The sequence below is a fragment of the Echeneis naucrates genome, chromosome 5 (genome assembly GCF_900963305.1).
Source record: "Echeneis naucrates chromosome 5, fEcheNa1.1, whole genome shotgun sequence".
Lineage (NCBI taxonomy): Eukaryota > Metazoa > Chordata > Actinopteri > Carangiformes > Echeneidae > Echeneis > Echeneis naucrates.
The window spans coordinates 3,913,944-3,936,217 of record NC_042515.1 but is presented as its reverse complement, the minus strand read 5'-3'; the positions used below and the strand labels follow the sequence as shown (position 1 = coordinate 3,936,217).

Sequence of the window (22,274 nt, the reverse complement as noted above, 5' to 3'; positions counted from 1 at the left end):
TCTTTCCTCATCGCTGAGTGGAAGATCTCAGTGAAAATAAACACTGGGTTTATCATAGCAACTAAGGTTACATTTCTATCAGCCGTTGTTTGCTGCTGAAGCTCCACAAAACCTCTGTCTCATTTTTTTTTGCCTAAAAAAACGTGCGTTTGCATGTTTGCGTTAGTTTGCGGATAGCTATCTGGAAACAGGTTTTGCATGATCTAATCCACATTCATGACAACACTGAAGTACTGATGGAGTGTGTAAGAGCGACTCTACACTTTCTGGTGGTGGTTGTTGTTTAACAGAAAAAAAAGAAAAATACAAGGGTTCTTTACTATGGCGCTCTAGAAACAAACTATAAAAGCTTGTGAAGCGTGAATAGATGTAATCAGCAAGTTAATCTTCAGGTTTCCTTTCACAGATCCTGCTACATAAAAACTACATTTTCAACACTGACCCTTAACTGTCCGGAATAATAACATATGCTGGCTTTTCCCATTACAAATGCTGCCTGCAATTTATTCATCAATGGATTATCCGTTGATCAAATGCTGACGCTTTCCGATTTGTTGAATGAATGCATCTTCAGCGTGAGCGGTTATTTTATTAAATCACCCTTTTTTGGTGTAAATGGGGCCAGATTGGAGAGCAACTTAGAGCCGAGACCATTTTTATTCCTTTTTATTATTGTTTTTGGTTTTTTTGGTTTTTTTTGTCATCAATCCTCCTGTTTACTATTCAGCTGCTAACTGTCAGGCTCATTGGGAAACTGTATGTAATGATGGGAACACAAATAAACTTGACTTGATTGTAGGTGGCAGTTGACAAGATTGTTGGCAGCAAGTAACGACTTAATATTCAAGATCCGTCTCAGTCAGTTAGCGCTGATTAGACGCAATGCAAGTGTACACATGTAAAAACATTAGATGACTGCATAAAAAAAAAAAGGGGGAATAAATAAAATAAAATCCAAACGAGTTAAAACAACAGCTGTGGAGAACAGCTGGAGAGAGCTGTGAATACAGCGGCGAGACCCCGATGAGGGCAAAACTTTTCGCAGTTTTCCTATTTTTCAGTTTTCCTCAGTAATAAACATGAGCCGGTGAGAGTCGACTCCCTGCAAACAAGAGCTGGAAACAAACAAGCAGGGCTCACGCAATAGCTCGCAGCATTACTTACTAAATCTGCGGCATCACTGAACTCCCCAGTCACCGCTGGAGCATTATGGGATTTGTAGTTGAAAAACCTTAAGCGTGATTGACAGCCATAGCCAAAATCAGTTAACATGAACTTGGATAAATGTTAATTAAAAATGTCTTAGTAGCTCATTTGTCTTTTATGGCAAGTAAAGAAAGTGAAAAATTAAATTCAGCTTTGTGTGATCTATTAAAATATATATATTTATGACGCTTATGAAGCGAGAGGATGTTTTTTTTTTTCCCCCTTTCAGAGAAATCTTCCCTTTTGATAATAATCTGTGTGACAGTTTTACCCTCCCCAGTGAAAAACAAAAGGAAGTCACCAAAAGTGAAAAGTTTCCCGTGTTGAAAGGAGGATGAGGAGGCGGAACAGTGTGTTAGCAAAAGGAAGGATCAAACCGCAACTAAAAGTGTCTGATTTCTGACAAACGAATGTCGAGTTTAACACAAAAACGGCACTTCTTCTTCACACAGCGTGGAATGAAAAATGGAATAACGCAAGAAATAGACGTGTCAGCATAGGAGGGGCGACCCCACCTAACAGTCTGTTAAAACGCACAAACACCCACAAAAACAAACAAGCAAATTACGCAAGACCCACGCAGACACACAAGGCTTTTGTTACTGAGGGGTGTCCGGTCAGCGCGGCCGTTGTGTGCCAGATGTGCTGCGTTGGCCCCGTCGACTCCGCTCGGTTCAGTCGGGCTCCTCATGTACCAGATGTGGCCTGCTGGCTAATTAACGGAGAATAGAGAGATCTGTCAGAGATACAGACGTAGAGCGAGGAGCGAGAGAACGGGGACTCGTGACGTAACACAACATCCACACACACACACACACGTTCACACACCCATGAATTCATACACAGTGTTTAATCAGTCTAATTAATGCTCGGCGCTGCCCTGTTGGAGAGCGGCTGTGGTAATTAGAAAAAGCTCCTCCAGTATTTTGATAATCCTTTAGTTTGCCCTATGGCGTCTTTTTTTTTTTTTTTTTTTTTCAGCTCTTTCGGTTTTCATACAATTATAACACACCTGCCTGTCATTTAAAAGTCCAACATTTCCACGGTTTACCAAACAAACCCCTTCGTTGCTCCGCCTGTGTCGTATCCAAGCCGATGGCGGTCCCCACCTCTGATTCCGGGCCACCGCTTTCGACGAGAAGTCCGGCCCACGCTGTGGAAGCGGAAAGGCCACACGACACGAGCGTTTCCTGTCATCACAAATCACCCGGCGCCACTCCCCGGACAAGCACAGCCATTTAATAGACATCAGCTTTGAGCGGAAGGTCAATAATTTGGAGTCCTCGGCCATCGGAGCCCCGCACAAATGTCAGAGGGAAATGTCGATAACTGTGTTTGGTGTAACGTGGTGGTCAGCCAGATTTTTATTTATTTTTTTTTCTAACTCTCACTTGCTGTCTTTTTTATTTTTTTAATTTTTTTTTTTGGGGGGGGATTTCTTTTGTCGTTCAGTTCAAGTTCAGACAAGCTTCTGGGCCTCTGAATGAATTTTCGATCTCTCCCACCTGCGTTGTTATTCTCACTCCAGCTCCGACTCTTCCCATTCCCTCGATGTTTCTTCTTCTGTCCCACACCTCCTCCTGTTGCCTCCTTTCTTCAATCAATGCGGCTTTAGCCACTGTCACCTTCCAGCTCAGGTCGTGTTTTCCTCTCTCCGACTGCCCCCCCCCACCATCCTCTCTCTGTCCAGGATCAATGTGGGCTTTAGGCATTGTCACATTGTAGTGCAGGTTGTGTTTTATTGAAGCCGTCAAGGCGCTGACCTTTCCATGTCCAGGGGAATAAAAGAGGGATGCCAGCAAGGTATGAAGGAGAGAGAGAGAGGGATGGTCAAGCCATCAATCATGGAGGGCGGGGTTTGGTTTGGTTTATTTCTTTAAGATCTCCCCCACGCCGTGTTGGTCACCTGATGGTCCTCATCTGTTTCCTAGCCGCTGATGAGTTGTGAGCGGCTTCCATGTTTCCCTTTCCAGTTTGGACATCCTTCAAAGTTCTGCGATGAGCTGAGGGGTTGATGTGTAGGGAACACAGATTAGCAGAAATGCTTCAGCGCAAAATATTTGAGGGATGAACTTGGATTTGTCTGTTTAACTGTGTTGGAATAAGATCTATGGTGTTAATATACATTATATAGCAGACTACAATGTGATTCTGGGGGTCGGTGTGTTTGTTAACAACTCCCCCCTGAAGACACACATCTGCTGTATAACATGATAAAGAAGCATAATATAGTAAAACACCATCGGGATGTATTAAAAAATGTTTAAAATGTTCTAATATCTGCTTACAGCTACATTATATTGAATCATAAATCACTTGAATGTTACTGTACGTCCTATAAATCATAAATCCACAGGCTAAGGCCGAGTGTTGCCACATTGACGTTTCCTTTCTCGCAAAATGAGTTTTAGATGTGAAAGGCAGCTGAAGGCTACAATGATGAATTGATGAACAAAGAAAAAATTAATCAGCCACTATTTAAGGAACTCATTAAAACTTTGGTTTTGTCAAGAAACTAGTTGCCTTGTTTTTTTTTTTGTTTTTTTTTTTTATCTTCCACACATGAAATATCAGCAAGAATCAATGCTTATTTAAGAAGTTTAACGTCTCAGGACACTTGTCTTCAAACTTTCCCAGACGTGAGAGTCTAGTGAGGTAGGATGTCGACTAAACTAAAGTAATATTGATGAAAGAACACTTTACCTTTGGCCCGCTGTGGATTGCCTGTGTGACAAAGCATCACTCCCTCCTACTTTACAGCAGCTTTGTTGGCTCGAACCCGCCCTCACTCCCTCTCCTGTCAGGCTTGTCATTAGTTTCACCTCCCACCTCTAACTTGAGGTTATTTAGGGGACTTCAGTGTGTGCAGGTTGCACATATCCTTTTTGTCACACAGTGGGACAGACTAATGGATGGGGGAGATAATTGGGATCCTCTAATGATTCCTTTCACCTTCTGTCTCTCCGTCATCTCCTTTTCCTTCCTTCTTTCCCTCCTCAGGCTGAGAGACAGAACAAAAGCAAAACCTCCAGCAGCGGCTGCACTCGACCTGTACTCAGTGTCCATCGCTTTTCATCAGTGTGTGTCTGCGAATGTGTCATCACAATAACACAAATACGGCGACATGGCTCATCTAATGTGACTGGAGCAGTATGTGTGTGCACGCTCGTCAGTGTTGAGAGGAAACGCCGCTCAGACACTGAGCAGATCTGGCAACCTCAGTCGTGACGGGCAGCTGTGTGCCCCGCCGGAGGGGGGGTGGCAGCGAGGAGGTGGACTCGGCTGGCCCGCCGCCATTCTCTTTGTCTGAAAGCCAACCGGTTACCTGCTGGGGGAAAAACACACGCAGGGCTGTTTGAGGAGCCGCTGGTCCTCAGCAGCCTCGCCAGGCTGAGGAGTATAACGTCAGATCCAGCCAATAAGAGGCCACATCCACATTTCTGTTATAACATCAGGTCCTCAGAGTTGCTGTTTCCAATGTCCGGCGTTGCTTTAGGGATGTGAGCAGGAGGTTTAATGTTCCTGTAGTCTACTAAATAAACCTTCAGGCTACAAACCGACTCCTGTTTATTTAGCCTGAAGTTGTTTCCATCCACTCAGCCCGTCTCCATTAAAAGTAGCCGAGCCAGCTGTGCTGCTCCTGGTTGTAGCGTAGCTATGGATACATGGACAACTCTGCCTTTGATTTTAGTAATCGAAGGTGAAAGGTCGCGGTGGTTTTGGCTTCTTGAATGTGATATCTCAACACAGCTGGTGAACTGCCGTTCTGCCTGTTTGTATGTAATTATCTGAATCAGACGTCTGTGTGGATAAGTTTTTAATTCATGCTGGTTAAGTTTTGGGTTCCTTTCTAGATTGATTGATTGATTGATTGACGTACTTTACTGATCCTAAACTGGGAAACTCTTATTAAAATGGAAAGTATCCATTGCCCCTGAAAAGAAACAAACTGCTGGAAAAATTCACAACAATTAGACAGAATGTATCAAGACAAAGAATAAAAACAGGCAGAGCCACCTAGCACGGTGCAGATTCTTCCTCATCGCCATTTTGTCTGTCTTCCTGTCCTCTGTCTCTCGCTGGGGGACGTCAGGATGACGTCCACAGTCGCTGTGATGACGCAGGAACAGGTTGAAGGTGTCTTCGGTTCCCTGAGGTTTTTAATGCTGAGACCTGCGACCATTATTCAGCCAAAACGCACCCCACACTGTGTGTGTGTGTGTGTGTGTGTGTGTGTGTGTGTGTGTGCGTGCGTGCGTGTGTGTGTGGATGATGCAGCATCTATCCCCACAGGCCAGTGAAGTGGCCTTTGTGGCATCTTGAGTCAGAAACTATAAAACTTTAAACAGTTTTAGCTGCATTTCAAGGACAAAGCCACTAAAGCTGCCCGGTTTGGTGAAGACTCCAGGCTTTGTTTCACGGCTGCACCGCTGCACTCAGACCGACACTGACAAACACAACCGGAAACTCACTTTACTTTGCTTTCTTTGGGCCCAGACCGGCACCACAACATGCAGAGCAGCTAAAAAAAAACAAAAAGGGTGTTTTTAGTTCTTAATTTCTTTTTTTCTTTTTTTTTTTCTCTCTCCAGTCTGATTGTGCAAGTTTCTTACTAATAGAAACTTTCATTTAAATTTTTCTGGCCTTGGGATTTAATGGAACATGTAGTTTTATTGTTTTCTTGTTTTCCTGGCTTTCTGAGGGAGTGGAGGGTTACATTCATTGTGCTGTTTTACTAAATAAGCTGATAAAGTGCTTGCAAACGAACAGCATGAATACTGGATCATAAAAATGGAAATATTTTATGACAGTCTCAGAAATGCTCGAATATTCCGAGCTCTCTTTCTTTCTCTGCGTTCCCGCACTGATCGTGTGAATTATTTTTAATGATTCAAGGTTGATTTTCTGTCTGAACATTATTCTCTGATTATCTGGCCTTAAGTTAGAAATGTTGACAGATTCATCAGAACTGCTTTCAATTATTACAGAGCGCTCGAAGCAAAGGGCTTCACAAGCAGCAGTTGTGAAGCCCTTTTTTTTTTTTTTTTTTTTCCCTGTCTGCAGGAGCATAACCAGAAATATTAATTTAGGTGGGCCTGTGGGATATAAGATGTGCAAGAACCGCAGCAAAAAGATGATCTGTAAAACATCCATTGCGGTTACTTGCTTGTATTTTATGAGCTCATTGAAACAGAATTCAACGTTTCTGCTTACTGAGCTTCCCCACTCGCTCACTGAACTAATAGTTCCTGTAACTGTGAGAAAATAAGTTTATTTTTAGGTTAAAGGTGCTCGTGCATCGATTTCGATGGCTGGGCCAGTCAATTTGGAAGTTGGAGGAGCATCCTGATCATCAGTGTCCAAATTTTACTTCTGGCTGCTTTTCTGACTGATGAGATATTTTTTAAAAATGTACTTTTGGCGTTTGGATCTTTCACTGGCCATCATGTTGATAGTTCAAACGCAGCGTCGCCTCCTGCATTGACCTAGGGTTAGGGTTAGGTTTCGGGTTCCAACTGTCTCCATTCCTGTTTTCTTCAAATGATTTCACAAGTGTATTTAAAAAAAAAAAAAAAGTAATCAAATTTTCTATTGAATTTGCAGTCGAGTCGTATATTTGATCATAAGACTTGGTGTGCCAGCTCCGTATGGAGACACGCCCGGGTGCAGACGTGCAGCTTGGAAGATGTCACTGCCTTTATTGAACGTTAAAGTTTCAATCAGCAATAACTCTGGATGGTAAAACCTTTTCTCCTGCGGTTAGGTTTTTATTTTTGATTTTTTTGGACGGTACCTGAAATGTTCAAACAGCCTAATGGGTTTAAAGCCACCAAAGTTTAAAGCTAATAAAGTCCCAGAAAATACAGAAAAAGAAAAATCATTAGGGGAAAAAAGTATTTAAATTGTATTTATGAAATCCAGTCTGCTCCCAGATCTTTGTCATTAATCAATTACTAAAACCAAATATATTGATCCCTGTGTAACAAACTGTGGGTGAGTGTTAGGGTTAGGGTTCTCTGGGCTTTTAGCTCATGTACATTTACATAATGTGAGCGTGTGAGGGCAGATCATATTTTGTGTGGGGATTTGACAGTTTAAATTATCTCTGACCTCTCGCAGGTTTTGTGTAATCACCAAAAACTTATTGCCCTCATTGCGTTTTTTTCAGATTTCCACCTCAGGTTTCAGTCATGTATATACAATCGATTTTTACTGGTGTCGTAATGATAAAATTACGCAGCAGTAACGAACATCCTGACGCCATGTTTCCTCTCCTCTTCTTCTCCCTCCAGATCCCTCAGATCAGCTATGCATCCACGGCCCCGGAGCTTAGCGACGACCGGCGGTATGACTTCTTCTCCCGGGTCGTGCCCCCGGACAGTTTCCAGGCGCAGGCGATGGTGGACATCGTCAAGGCCATGGGCTGGAACTACGTCTCCACCGTGGCCTCGGAGGGCAGCTACGGCGAGAAGGGGGTGGACGCCTTCATGCAGCTCTCCAGAGAAGCAGGTAAGACCGGCAGCTGTGTGCTCGGAGCGGGGCGGACGACGATCGTTTTGGGATATTTGCCTTAAAATTGTAAAAAGTGACACGAGACCGTCGGTGATGAATCCAGAAAAAGATGGTGAATACGCAGGAGATGTTTTGATGATTCTCACCCTGCACTTCAGATCCTTCATGAAAATGCCAGACCAGAGTTGGCAAGTCGAGCAGTCCTTGATAACGTTTATAAAATTACAGCTCCAGATCCAATCGATCCAGACCTGGACCTGTCGCCTATAAAAAAATTGATTTATATTGATTCTCTTTGTCATTGTGATTGAGAAAAACATAAAACTGTAGAGACGAGACACAGTCTTTGAAAAAACTTCAAGAGCCCCAACTTTGACCACTTGAAGTATTTTTAGAATATTATCTCTATATTAGCACTTCTCCTAACAATGTGCTTTACAAAAAAAAAAAAAAAGGTACCTGAGTGTAATTGTATAGTAGACACGCATCAACAAAAACATCACAATATATCATGTCATTATGCAAAACGAGCTGGCAGGAAGTAAAAAGGTGATGAAAGAATATAATTAAAACTGTAAAGATAAACAACAGCAGCTGAAAACTGAACACTACTTGATTGCTGCGAACGGATGATTTAATGGCCAACTGCACATATAAGCTGCTGATCGCTGTGGTAAGAGAGGAAACTATGGTGGTTCTGTATCCGAACATGTTTCACTAGCTGTTCCCGCTCAGACACTTTAAAACCTTTAATATCACATCGCTTCAGTCGCCACCAAAAGTCAGACTGCCTCTCCGAGTCATAACGGGGTGGATTACACTTCCAGAGGACGCCGTCACCTCCGATGTCAATCACGAACAAGCGTCTGTAAATCAGCTCCGTCCTTGTAACTTTTCAGAGGCGCAGAACGTGACTGTGGTTAAAGTTTTCTTCGGTGCTTCCCGCACATCCGCCGCCGCGCTGCAAACAGGACATGCTGATTGATAATCCGGCACATATGAGATTCGTGTTCGCGGTTTCAGAGGCCCAAATCATGTCTTGACACGTCCCTCTACTTCTGTAACCGTGTGAGCTCACATGAGCTTGAAAGGAATTAATTAGAGTACATAGTCATGTTGATCGCTCTGAATAATCTCAGTGACATTTAGAACAATCTGATGACTCTTCACAACTCACCAGTTGGGATGCGTCCTGACATTTATGTGCCGGGGAGTTTTTTGAGGATTATTAAAGGACACGTCGCTGCCGGGGAGCACAGAGGACGGCTCAGAAATCTCTTAACTGTGCTAACAACAAATAACCGCCCGATATTTCCACAAAAGCGTAACTCACTCGCTCATTGATCTGCTGTGCTTTTTGAATAGCGGTTTGAGAAAAAATGAATTGCCCCCTGTCAGAGTTAGCCCGAGCGGCATCCAGACTCCTTTTTTGAAAGCACATTCAGGGAGAAATCTCAGGCCTTAATCCCCGACTGCATTCTCATATTTAACTCACACTGTGTTCATGTCACGTTGAACAATTTCAGAAACAACAGTTAAAAAAAACTGTAATAATACATTTATATATCTTCACAACCTGTTTAGGTAGAATTTTTTTAGAGACTGATTTTGAAGTTTTGAACTGTTTGTTTTTTATTGCCTGATGATTGCCTGATCTGAGTTCATACGACCTGAATTTGGGTCCTAATTTTGACGATAAGAAATAATCAGACTGACCATAATGTACAGTTTAGCACAGACTACTTTGAGCCAGAGTAACCAAGGACATTTGTTAAGAAACAATAAAGTCCAGCATGTTTTCATTCCAGTCATGACTCGTAGATCAGCCGGTAAATCGAGAGCTTCGCCTTTTGGCTCAGCTCCTTCTTCACAGACAGACCAGTACATCGGCGGCGTCACTGTCTATCTCACCGTCCATCCTTCATGTTGCCTCCTTGAGCCGCGGAGAGGTCTGAGCACACGGATGATCCTTACAGCGATGTTGTCAGTGGCTTAATGGCCACAGCAAACAGGTCCTCGGTAATTCTAGGTCAGCGTGGAGCAGTTTTAAAACCCCCTTGTGGACGGAAAGAGCACGCACAGGACAGCTACATCCCTGACTGGCAATGCCGAGGCCCCTCCCCCGAGCCAGGCCTGGGGTCGGGGCTTGTATGTGAGTGCCTGTTGGCCGGGTCTGGGCCCGGGCCAAAAGAGCCACGTGAGTCCGCCTTCCTGCAGGCCCACCAACAGCTACGACACAATGAACTTCAAGAAAAGCCTCAAAGCCGCGTTACGCACCAAAGCTACAAGAAAAAATGTCCAAGTTCTTCCATCAGTTTTGGAACTGAGAGAACTGCCAACAGGTGTTTCCATACTGGGCAAAGGTTCCCGTAGCTCCTGCAAGGGAACCCACGTGTGTGTTTGCCTCCTTATTAGTCAGATGGACACACACACACCCACGAACAGAGGATGTACTTGAGCTCAGTTTTTTACACTAATCGTATTCTCCTCCGTTTGTTTCTAATGATTGAAAGAATGAACAAAAGTTCAATAAAACGCATGAAACTGCATGCAAATGAATATAATTTATTTTGTGTGTTGAAATCCTCTTTGCGGACAAAGTCATGGAATCTTAGGTCAGTCTGATTAAAATGGCAGACAGTTTTCAGAGATTAAACTTTTAAATTTCCCAGATTTGACCGAACACAACGCAAAGGGGTTAATTGTAATGAGCTGATGAAACCAGCAGCCACTCTAATTTAAGAATTTGTTGTCAAGCCACACATGGACGGCATCACAATGACACTGTAGAAAAGTTTGCAGGATCATCCCAGACCGGAGTCACTCATATTCAAGATCAGGAGAAAAAAGAAACATATTTCACTCACGTGTTGTAATTCCGTGAAAAAAAAAAAAAAGAATATGTGCTTCTTTTTTCATTTTCATTTGGGCTTGTTCCGATTCAAAATGTTGACGTATCAAACCGGAATCACTGTGAATGATATCCAACACGATCATAACAGGAACAAACAAGTGTTGGATTCAAGAAGCTACATAACCAGCTTCGTTTGGGTATTTACTGCAGTTGGTGAATATTTAATATGCACTTAATGAACTGTGAAACAACTCTGAAGAGTTCATTTTTGATTTTAATGAACAATTTTGGCAGATGGTTGTCTGCCCCCCTCCCTCCACCGTCGTGGTTGTGCAGGGGCCAGTTTCAGACGCGTTCATTATCTCTGCTGGTACTGGATCATTTCAATTTGTCAGTCAGCTGATTGGATCCTAATTAACCTTCCCGCCATTAAAATACGCATTTAAAGTTTGATGTCATTGTAAATTTTTTTTTACTTTTTTTAAACAGCGCTATTATAAAGAGGCTCGCTGCCCGCAGCTGCTGTCTGACTGAGAATCTGCTTCCGGAGACTCAGATTCAGAAAGTCAGGATTGGTACGATCTTATCAAGCTTTCTTTTCAGCCTCCGGGAGTTTTGTGAAAAAAAAAAAACAAAACGAAATAACAGAACATTTCTCAGTAAAAACGTGCATCTTAACCATGGTAGATGAGCCACGCCTCTGCAGGACTGTCGACCAAACATCTACAGTGGTCTCCTTCCTGTGTCAACCATCGTTTGGCGAGGCGGCGAGGGAGCATTCTTTAACGTCTTTAACGGAGTCCGGTCTGGTAATTGCTCCTAAATCCTCTAATTTCTGACGCTATCAATCCAAGAATGGGACTACACCTCCTTAGCCGTCTGGGCGACTGATAAATATTTGATAAGCTGCATTCATGTGCGGGTCTTTGGAGGTTATCTGCAGATTTGGGTATAAGCCACCATGTATTGATTGTGGGACGGTTGCTCCTATCAGTTCAGACACGTATCCGCAAACTCTGGCGCACACACACTCACAAACACAGAACCAGTAATGTAATTAGACAGAGTTGGTCTCCAGCAGGGCGTTGAAGATAGGAGCTGACGCACACGCACGCACACAGGCGGTAAAGCAGGGAGGAAGCCTTGAGAGCGATTAGTCAGGTGGTTGGCGACTGATTAGCAGGAAGTTTTTTTCCAAACTTCTCCCTCACTGGCCTGATCAGCCGACTGACTCCTGGCTGCAGCACAACACGACACAAACGCAGTTGCAACAACACGTGTTTTTCTCAGGGTGCAGCCACGGCGGCGAGAAGCACAAAGCTCACATCTGAGGGATGATGGCTCCCCATTCGCGGGATGATTCTGAAAGCTTGACGCCCACGTTGGCTGCTGCCACATGCAGATGGAGCAAACACGCTTATTCTCTAAAAAATATTCATGTATCTCATAAGAAGCACTACAACAATGACCGGGTAGCGAGCTCGAGCTTCCCCTGATGGTGAGTTGATGCCCTGCTGTCCGGTGGGAGGTCTTTCCTGAATCACGTGACCAACGTCCAGGTTGATCAGTTTGCATCGTAAAACTCAGTGGATTAACTTCTTGGCTCCAAGTATTTGCGTATGTTCTGTAAGAATCCATGAAAATCCAAAACCGATCTGGAGACTGAAAATTATGTGAGCTCTCACCAGTTATTGGCAGCAAACGTGGCCACGTTTGAAGCTCTTTGATTGGCTTTTCATCGCTGCAATGCACCCTGGGAGTCGTAGTTGACTGCCCCTCTGCTTCAGTATTGATGTCCACAGGCTTTTTTGTAAAAACAGGAAGTTTTACAGATCGATTGACCAACAGATTTTCAGCTTAAAAGAGACAAACGAGGACGCTTTCTAGTTCAGATCGTTTCAGACTTTTTACAGTCCTTGTCCACTCCACGTAGAAAGTCCATCTTTGGAAAGACGAGGAAGACTTCTGCTTCTGAATGGAGCTCAAACCTAACAGAATAATTTAAAAAGCTCTGGAGAAACTGAACCTATTTTATCTCCATCAGGCGAAAAAAAAAATATTCATTTTCATTAATTGGATTCTGACTAATAAGATGCACAGGAGCAGACATCCCACCGAGCACGCTTCACCACATTATGACCATCGACTAAACGTACCTGCGTTATGGATGGAGACCTGATGAAGGTGGTGCAGGAAAAAGGGCATCCATATTCTAAAAAATGACTTTTTAAATTTTTTTTTATTATTTATGAGGCAGCATGTTCCAAATCCAGTGTGCTGAAATAGATAACGGGCTCGCTCTGCTTGCAGTCGCAAATTTCAGAGTGTTTATGCAGAAAAATCAGTGAAGCTGTTGGTTTTTCTGCCTCAGCTGGTCATTAAATGTGATCTGAATTTCATATCTGTCAAAAATTCAAACAAACACAGTGCTCCTGACTTAAAATCACAAACACAATCACAATCTTTTGTGTCCGTTTTATGCTATTAATCAAAGTGCTGCTGGAAGAAATAAGCGAATCCCCATATTTGGTGTCTTCCAATCCTCATTTGGCACCACAAACCCGAAACCAGGTCCTCAACAAGCTGCTGCTCAGTGTTCAGGAGGAAGTTTTGGACCTTCCTCGCCCAGACAAAAACTTCAACTCAGACATATTCTCAGGAGGTCCAGTCGGACCGGCTCTTTTCAGGTCACGCCACATCAGATTAAGTTCTGGGCTCTCACTGGACCGCTCCAGACGGTGGATTTACTTTGACCTTTAAGGTTTAGAGATTACCCCGAGCTTCAGCAGGTAGACAGCCACCCTCATGTGAACCTGGAAGAGACCTCGATACATTTAGGAATTTATTTTCTCCTCCAGGATGTGGATCTGTCCAGGACCAGAGGAAGCAAAACCCCAAATCACCCAGCTTCGCATTTCCAACTTTTCCAGTTTTCACACAGATGTGCAGTGTACCAGCAGACAGAGCAGCGTGTTCTGTCCCAAACTGTCCATTAAATATTTTCCCAGTAATGCTGGTGAGAGTCCAGCTGCTTTTTTTTTTAAACTGAATGTCAGGTGAAGTTTTTTTGGTGTTCGCTGTGTTTTTTTTTTTTGGGGGGGGGTGGCAGCTTCACATTTTCAGATATTTTTTATATAGATTAACACGACCGCTCGTGTGTTATGAGCTGCCGTTGCTTGAGTTTTTGGTTGTAACTCGAGAAGATTTCTGTGTTCTTCTTGTCTTCATAGACTGTCCAAGTGTTGAAAACATTGACGGGATGACACAGCATCATTTTCCTGCTGTCAGTCTGTTTTATTTTAAGCTCAGCAGGGCTGAGTCCGCCGATAAATGACTGAACACGTGACGGTGATGTAGCCACGCTCGACGTTGTGCGTGCAGCTGAGTGAGTCTTCCATATTCTTGTCTTCAGCTTTGTTTAAAAATAAATGAGAATATAAATAAGTCGTCTTCAGCAGAGGAACGTACATTATTTACACTGGAGCTTCAATCTAAACAAATCCACCTTAGTGGGGCCAAAATGAGGGAAACAAATGATAAATTATGGACTCATTTCATTTCTCTACACCAAATCTTTCTCCGTCTCTGCAAAATAATTACAAAAACAAACTCTCAGATCTCGTTCAGTTCAGGTTCGGGTGTGAAATTGAACCTAATCTGCACATCTGAGGAGGAGAATCTGGAGTCTCAAAGGAACGTTCTAATCAGGGGTTACTGTTTTGCTGCTTCCTAAATCCAGGCGCACAGAATAAAAAGCCGTCGGGAATCCGCCCTTATTATCTCTGAATCAGCAGGAAAATACTGTGAGATATTTGCTTCCCATTTCTTTAGAGTTGGAGAATGCTGACTGGGTAACTGAGCCCCTTTAATACCATCTGAACTCGGTATTGGCAGCGTGTAGCAGGAGGTATTAATGTCTCTGAGCTATTTGCCATGTGCGAGCTTCTGAGTGAAGTGTTACTAAAAATCACAACAGTCATAAAAAATGTATACCTGCTGCAACTGTTTGCTTTAAAATTTAAGCATTTGCAGAGCCGGTGTCGATAAACGTCAGCATTATTCATGAAGTCGCACTTCTAACTGAAGGCTGAATCATCACATGTGCTGCTGGAAATGTCAACGTCCGCCATAACTGAGGTGCTACAGAACGTCTCTTCGTTGCTTGAAGTAGATTTAATCCTCATCATGTCCTCATTAATTGAGTTGTAGTTACTAATGTGTATATGAATGAGCCCACATTTGTTTTTCCTCACAGTGAAATTGTGAATGAGGTTGGCATCCTCCGATTTGGGACTCTGCAGAGGTCGCAGATTTTAATGTGTTTAATTGTCGCACATAAGTCGTACCCACAATGTCACTATTATTTTTTCATAGATTTGCTGGTACAATTCTGTTGAAATGTGTTTATTTATGTCGTCTTTTTGACTTCACACTGTTTGTTTTTTGTGTTTCATATTTTCCATCTGAGGGAATAATGACGGATTATTATTTTATCCTATCTAACCTAAAGGAAAGAATGAGCGTTTTTGTCGCACTAATCATACCTCTCTGGTTTGATTACAGCTCTGCCTCCAATGTTACCACCCTCTTTATTAGCGTCTTTGAAGCAGAACAAGAAGCAGCTCAGGCATTATTTGGATGTTTCCAGCGAGCGGGGGGGGGGGGAGCGGGGCTGCATTAAAAGTCTCTCTGGGGCCTGTAAAGTAATAGTGATACCCCACCCTGAATTAAATAAGGCAATTAGCACTCTCCACAGGCTCGGCTTGAACGCTAGTGGTAATTCAGATTTATGCGGGGGAAAAAAAGAGAAGGTTATCAATTGGTTGTTTCCCAAGACAAATGGGAACACAAGGTTAGAAGAAAAAAAAAAACATATAAAAAACAAATCCTCAATGTAATTTCCATGCTATTATTAACAATTACACGAATGTAAAAAAAAACATGGCAGAAAAAAATATATTTATATTGTACCGATTTTAAAGAACTGAAAGGGAATAAAATTCAAGAGCGCAAATAAAGGAAAACCAGCCGTCAGGATTTCTGTGACGTTGTGATGTCACAGTATTTGTCTAAAATCAGCCACATTTTTAAGGAGGCGTTCAGAAAGAAATTGGCCAACGAGACTAGAAGAGAAAGTGTTTTGCCGGCTGTTGAAAATCATTAACTTGACATGGATCTGGATGAATAGATATCAACAAATAAAATTTTGTGATGAAGGTGTGACGCTGCACGTACATCCAAAAATTTGTTTCCGTTAGTGTCTGTGTGATTGTGAGCATACCGATGGACGACAAAAACCGACACCTGTGCAAACGGGAGGTTCAAAAGTTGGAATATCTTGGCTGAAATTGAATGCAGGGGCCTCTCTCTGATCGAGTTGTTGGGATGTTCCCACATCGCTGCCTTCGTGTCTCGGTTCCACGGGGGCCCCACATCTCATCCTCCTCCATCTTCTTCTTAAACAGACATCCCCTCAGTGTGTTTATTTACAAATTCATCAGGCTGGAGAGCTATTAGAGGCAGCACACCAGCTAATGCGGCATCTAATTTGCCTATTTGATTACCTCGGCGTCCCGGACGGCATCCATCAACCGTTTGTTAGTCTCTTTTGCTTCCATAAGCAGAGGAGTGACACGTACTTATCGCCGTGGCGGTGGGCGGGAAGGAGCGGACGATGGATGAAAAGAGAGGTGGTTTCACCTTACTTCATCAGACCGCGCTGCGTTGCTCAGGGAATGATAGTCCAGTCCGATCTCATTCTGGGAGAGATCAGTCAGCTCAAGGAAACACGTGACATTTGTGCTCAGCGATATAGTTCATCACGACGACAGCAGGACTAATGTTTTCTCGGCGGCCGTTCATGCAAAGTAACTCGTATTACTCTCGCCTAAATGTTCCGTTTTGTAAAACGAACAATAAATCAGTATTTTTTTTTTTCCCCCTCCCCTTAGACTCAGCAGCTCAGCAAACAGCCAAATCCGTCCATCAGATTGACATCGACCGATGTCTTTTTCATAAGCAAATTACACATCTGACGTGCCACAATTTCCAAACAACATTTTTAAGGAGGCGCTTAATGGCATCCCCCAAAATCACGTTGAAGCGATATGAATATTTCAAAGTGGAGTCTTCAGTCGTCGAAGAGGCGTTGTCTGCCTTCTGATACGCTTCAGCACAATAACACGTCGACATTAAAGACTTTAAAAAGAGGAACGAGAGGCAAAACAGAAAAAATATCCCTTCAGTGTGAGTGTTTTGTTTACCCTGGATGTTTGGAGGTTAGCGCAGCACAACAAACCCTTTAAAGATCGTCTAAAAATTCTTCCCCCGCTATTCTGTAACATCTAAAGAATCACAAGTCTGCAGTGATTTATTTGCATCTCTTTCTGTGTGTTTTAACTTCCCGTTATCTCACATAACCACTGAGTGCATCAACATTAGCACAGAGCGTACAGAATTGCATAAATAATAATATTCCATCATGTACTGCGTGTAGTGAATCTGATAGCTTTGATCTGAATCTCAGGAATTATTTGACAATAAGCGAGATGCTAGTCATCTATGTGACAGGAAATAGGGAACAACAAATGTCAAGAATGTTCTAACCCCATTTACAGTCTGCAGATTTAATTTCAAATAAATACATTTTGAAAATGTACAACATTTGTTTAAATCAAGCAGCACGTCAAGTAGATGAATTAAAGAGTCTTTTTTTTTTTTCCAAATAGAAGTTTCTAATCATGTTCAGTATTTAGTGCAGCCAAGTGTTTAATGTTGGAAATTGACTTTAGACCTTTCATACGGTCTGCGTTTCGTACATGTTAATAATTTTATCTGGCTTCTACGACAGAAACAACCAGAACTGGATCATCCTCTAAATTTCCAAATCATCACTCTTTAAGTAGATGTGAAGTGAGTTTTTTTTTGTTGCCTTGTTAGTTTTAAGGATGTTGTCGAAGTGGATTTCTTTGGCGGTCTGTTATATTTGTTGTAGGATGTCTGAGCTTCTGACGTTTCTCACGATGTGAGAGACGTGTTTCGTTTTGGAGCACACGCCGTCATGGTGGCCGTCGGGAGGACACACAGACTTGACAGAGACTTAACTCTCATTGTGGACGTCAAACGCCTGTCAGCCCGGTTACTGGTCATTAAGAGGAAGGCGCGGCCTCCGTCAGTAATGGCTCGCTGCGTGACTCATTGACACGGCCGTCGACTTTCGTGACTGTTCTGGTTTCAGCAGATACCTCTCATTACGCTCCCATTTTGATTCCAAACATGCATCCAAGTCTCGTGGTTGTTTGAGTGCTGAGTGCTGCACAGTCCTCAGCGTCCATTTTGAATGTTTTAGTGCCGGATTCCTTTTTCTAAATAATGTGGAAGCCAAATTGAGGGTGAAGCTTTCTTGCAAATCCCTCTGCATTCGCGTTGTCGGGAGAGCAATGAGAGCAGGATGTGTGTCCTTCAGTTAAGCCACGAAGTCAAAAAGACAGACCTGGGGGGAAAAAAAGAAATGTAATAAAGACCATCTCACTTTGCAGAATATCTTCCTATAAAACAGAACCTGTGAAGCAAATAAAAATTCAGTTGAAAGGTTGCAGATCTTAGCGGCCGTTTGTTTCCAGGCAGCTGCTACAACTGAAGACCAAGTTTGTGTCCTTGACATTTCCGAATAAGAAAAAATGAAAGATTCACTTTCTCCTTGTGGCAGTTTTATTCCCTGCAGAGTTTAATGCAGCTTTTTAAGCCTTCTGGTTTGGGAAAATCCATTAAATGATACGAAACATGTGACCGATATTTTACTAATTCATCAGTGTGCATTTACATTTTGTGAGAGAGCCAAAGATATGTAGACGTTCCACGTCGACACAATCCGCGCAACAATCAAATCTATGGAGTTTAATAATATACACGAAACAACCAGGAACATCAGGACTGGAGAAGACACAAAAGCAACACAAAGGGACTGCCACACCACCAGTATATTGTAGATTCATACCAATCAGATAGTAGCAGCTTAAAAACTATTTTAGCTAATAGTGAGTAGTGAATGTATCAACAATCGTGGCTTTTTAACCGAACATTAGCTTGAAGCATTGATCCTCATAAAATATGAAGTGCCTGTTTGAATCATGAAAATCATTTGAATTTGAAATTTGAAATCATGAACAACAACAAAAAAAAAATAATAATAATAATTGGGCATGTCAACAAACATTTAGCAGTTTATTTAAAAGGGAACTTCAGGCAAATAATTCGATCCAAATGATAAATGACTGCAGCAGCTAGGGACTTTGTGTTGACATCAAATACAGAAACAACATGAAGAAACCAAAACTGGCACAAAATAAAATAAATCTTTTAAAAAAAGTTAAAGTGGTCGTCTAAACTGATGGAAAGGGGGGAAAAAACTGAGAAGTAATTAAATAAAGAATATTAAAAACTCAATTGAAGGCAAAGTAGTAATGATGAAATATGCTGAAAGTGAAAGATGTTTTGAAGCAAATGAAACCAGACATCAAATCTGAAGAAAGTATTACAGAAAATAATCACGTTAAATGATGCAATGCTTTAAATCAATGGAAAAACCCAATGAAAAGTCGAAAAGGAGCTTCAGTTGAATCATTTTCATCAGCTGCAGAGATGTTTTGTTTTTTGACGGGGAGGTTCTCCAACACGTTGATGGATAACGACATCGAGCTGTGACCTGACTTTCTCCGGTTTAAACCTCGACTCACTCCATCTGTCAATATCACGGCAAAATCTAATCCCAAACAGCAAACATCGGCCTGGGATTTATTTTCTTTCAGCACGTTCATGGCACATCGTTCCGCTTTTAAATAATCAAATTCCCTGAAACAACGATTCTCCTGCTGCACTCGGCGCAGCGTGCACCTCTGCTCATTATCGGATATGTAAACAGGTGATTACCGTACAGCGTGCTAACCCATAATGTGTGCCGCAAGCATGTAATAATGTAAGTCTGAGAAGATAAATAAATCAACAATGCTTCGTTGTTGTTTTTTTCCCCTTAGCCTGAGAGCAAAAATGGATTGCCTGCTCTGCACATCACGCATCGTCAATTATACATTGCATGTGTAGACTGAACGGTGGGGTCTGAAAGCATGAGGCCACTTCGCTGCTTTATTTTTCACAAACACTTTGCGCTTTGTCACGAAAAGATTCTGAGAAATTCTGTTTAGTTCTGCGTTTTTTGGTTATTTCATTATCGCATACTTTGCCTTGTGCGGTTAATTTTTTAAACACAAGAAACTTGTGCGACAAAAGATGGACCAGACTCATTGACTAACTTCCTAACAACAAACTTTCGCCCTGCGCTATGTGCCCTAAAGATAATATCTAACTAGCTAACATGTCCTTGGGGTCATCAGGCGGGTGGAGTGTCGTATTTATTGGACAGATTGTCCGTTCAGCACATTTTTGTGTTTCCGTGGCTGCTGTAACGTCTCAGTTTTCCAGTCTGGGATGAATAAAGTAAACATAACAGTGACAGATGAAGGAGATTACACCGATTACCTGGTCACCATGGCAGCAGTCAGTGGGCGCCATGAATCAGGCAGCAAATGAACATATAGTCCTGAAGTTGACGTGCTGAAGCAGGAAAATTGGTAATTATGTGCCGAAGAAGTTCCTGCTGGTTCTGATAGAAAAGTGTCAAAACACACAGAACAGCCTCACTGCGAAAACGACTCGGGTGCCATCTGAAGGAAAAACAACCAGTTCAGGTTGTTGACTCGGCTCATACTTCCCCAAATCTCCGTCTAATCCAGCATCTGCGGGACGACCACCAAATCTGATTCACGGAGGCTCTGCCTCACAACATCCAGGACTTAAATGGATCAGCTGCTGCTTGGCCCAGATCCCACAGCTCACTTTCAAAGGTCTTGATCAGGGCCGTTGCTGCCAACACAACATGACGCATGTGGTCATAATGTTTTGACTGGTTGGTTTATAATTAACCACCTTAACACGGAAGACGAGATTAATTCTTCATTAAATATCAAAACACCGAAAAAAAAAAAACCCAAACAAACTGACGTCAAATTTAATATCTCCGAGTTGTGGACTGCTGCCTACTGTTCCCGCATGTTTTATAGTCCAGACAGCTAATTAAACCGTGTGACAAACATTACTTGCAGCCCATTGTGTTTCCTTCTGAAGGTGTGCGATTGTCCGACAGCGAGGATTGCTGCGGTTGGCTCTGCTGCCTTTGGTTGGACGGTTTTAGCCTCTCTGTGATGAGTGTGAGATTCCCATTACCCCCCCCCCACCTTGTAATGGCCTCTGCTTTGCCATATGCTTTGCACTCAATCAAATGAGAAGTACTCTTCTCCACCTCTCTTTTCTCTCCCTCTGTCTTTGTGAGCGATACAAGAGCTCCTTCCTTCCTCCTCACGTCGTCTTTTCTCTCCTATATATGTTTGTTTGACTGTAACTAACAGTTTCTGTCTTCTTGTGTTGTTCTGTCTCTTTTTTTTTTTTTTTTTTTTAATAATTGACACATACTTCATCTGTTTTAAATCCACCTCAATAAGCTGGCTTTCTCCAACAAGTTTTTTTTTTTTTTTTTTTTAACTGTCATTGAGGAGCTCGGTGACGGTAATCTTTGCCGTGAAGACGCGAGACTGAAACCACAAACTTGGTCGAAAAAACATTTACTAAGCTTAATAGGGTTATTTTCCCATAGAATTCAATACAGTCTGGCCTGTTTTTTGTGCCCTCTGATGGCCATTTGGTAGAAAACAGGTTTAAGACACTTAAGGATTAGTTTCTTACATACAGTCTACGGTGGACGTTTTCTTCTCCGTCTTTTAGCAAGACGTTCTTCAGTAAAGAAAATGAGGCTCAGATGAGGAATGAGAGCCAGGGGGGATTTCACTGCTACAGCAATGTTGACGTGCAGCAGCCCGGTTGCTTGTAGGCGCAGGGGGACACACAACAGACGTCCGTGTTCAACCATTTGAATCTGCAAAGGCTCGGAGGAAACCTAGAGGATGAGGAATACTGACTGTTTCAGGTCTGTCTCCATTCCCGCAAATAGACTACACCTCCAGCACGGAGCTGCTGAGGGACTCAGGGTGGCTGCTGTTGTGTGTTTGTGCACACCAAATGGCAACCCCCCCCCCCCCCCCCCCCCCCTCCCTCCAACCCTTCTCACTCACTTTCCCGCTGTGCCCTGGAGAAAATAGAAATGCTAGTTGCTGTCTCCCCTGACTATCAGCAGCTCATCAAATGTTCATTTCTCTGGCCAATAATTGACTCTGGCCCCTTTATTAGCCTTCTGTTAGCAGAAAGATTAGAGAGGGGACCTGCTGTTGAGCATCTCCTCTTTCATTAGGAGAGATGAGGAACAGCATTGGATTGATTACAAATCCGGGGAGGTGTATGTGCGTCTTTGTGTGTCTGTCCGTGCTTATCAGTGTATCTGTGCTGGAGGAGGGGGGAAGCGGGGAGGGAGGCTGTTGCCCATCAGGAATGTCCGCAGCCGCGAGGAAAGAATTTGCCATCTAATCATCAATCCCTTGAACGTTTGTGTGTGAGTGCACAAAAGACGCACAAAAGACGCAGTGCTTGCGATGTGGAGACTCGCTGACTCATTTTCCTCCGTTCAATTATGATTAAGGCGACTGAGAATGAGCCCGTCACACCGAGCGGGCCGAGGCGCTTTACTTCTGTCGCTCAG

General features: G+C 42.9%; 1 protein-coding gene across 1 annotated transcript in view; it reads left to right on the top strand.

The window, feature by feature from the left end:
• The window catches only part of grm7 (glutamate metabotropic receptor 7), a 205,661-nt gene that overhangs the window by 61,773 nt on the left and 121,614 nt on the right, over positions 1-22,274 (top strand). The window contains exon 2 of the mRNA XM_029501966.1: positions 7,500-7,716. Coding sequence (XP_029357826.1) covers positions 7,500-7,716 — 217 coding nt within the window. The remainder of the gene's footprint in view (positions 1-7,499; positions 7,717-22,274) is intronic.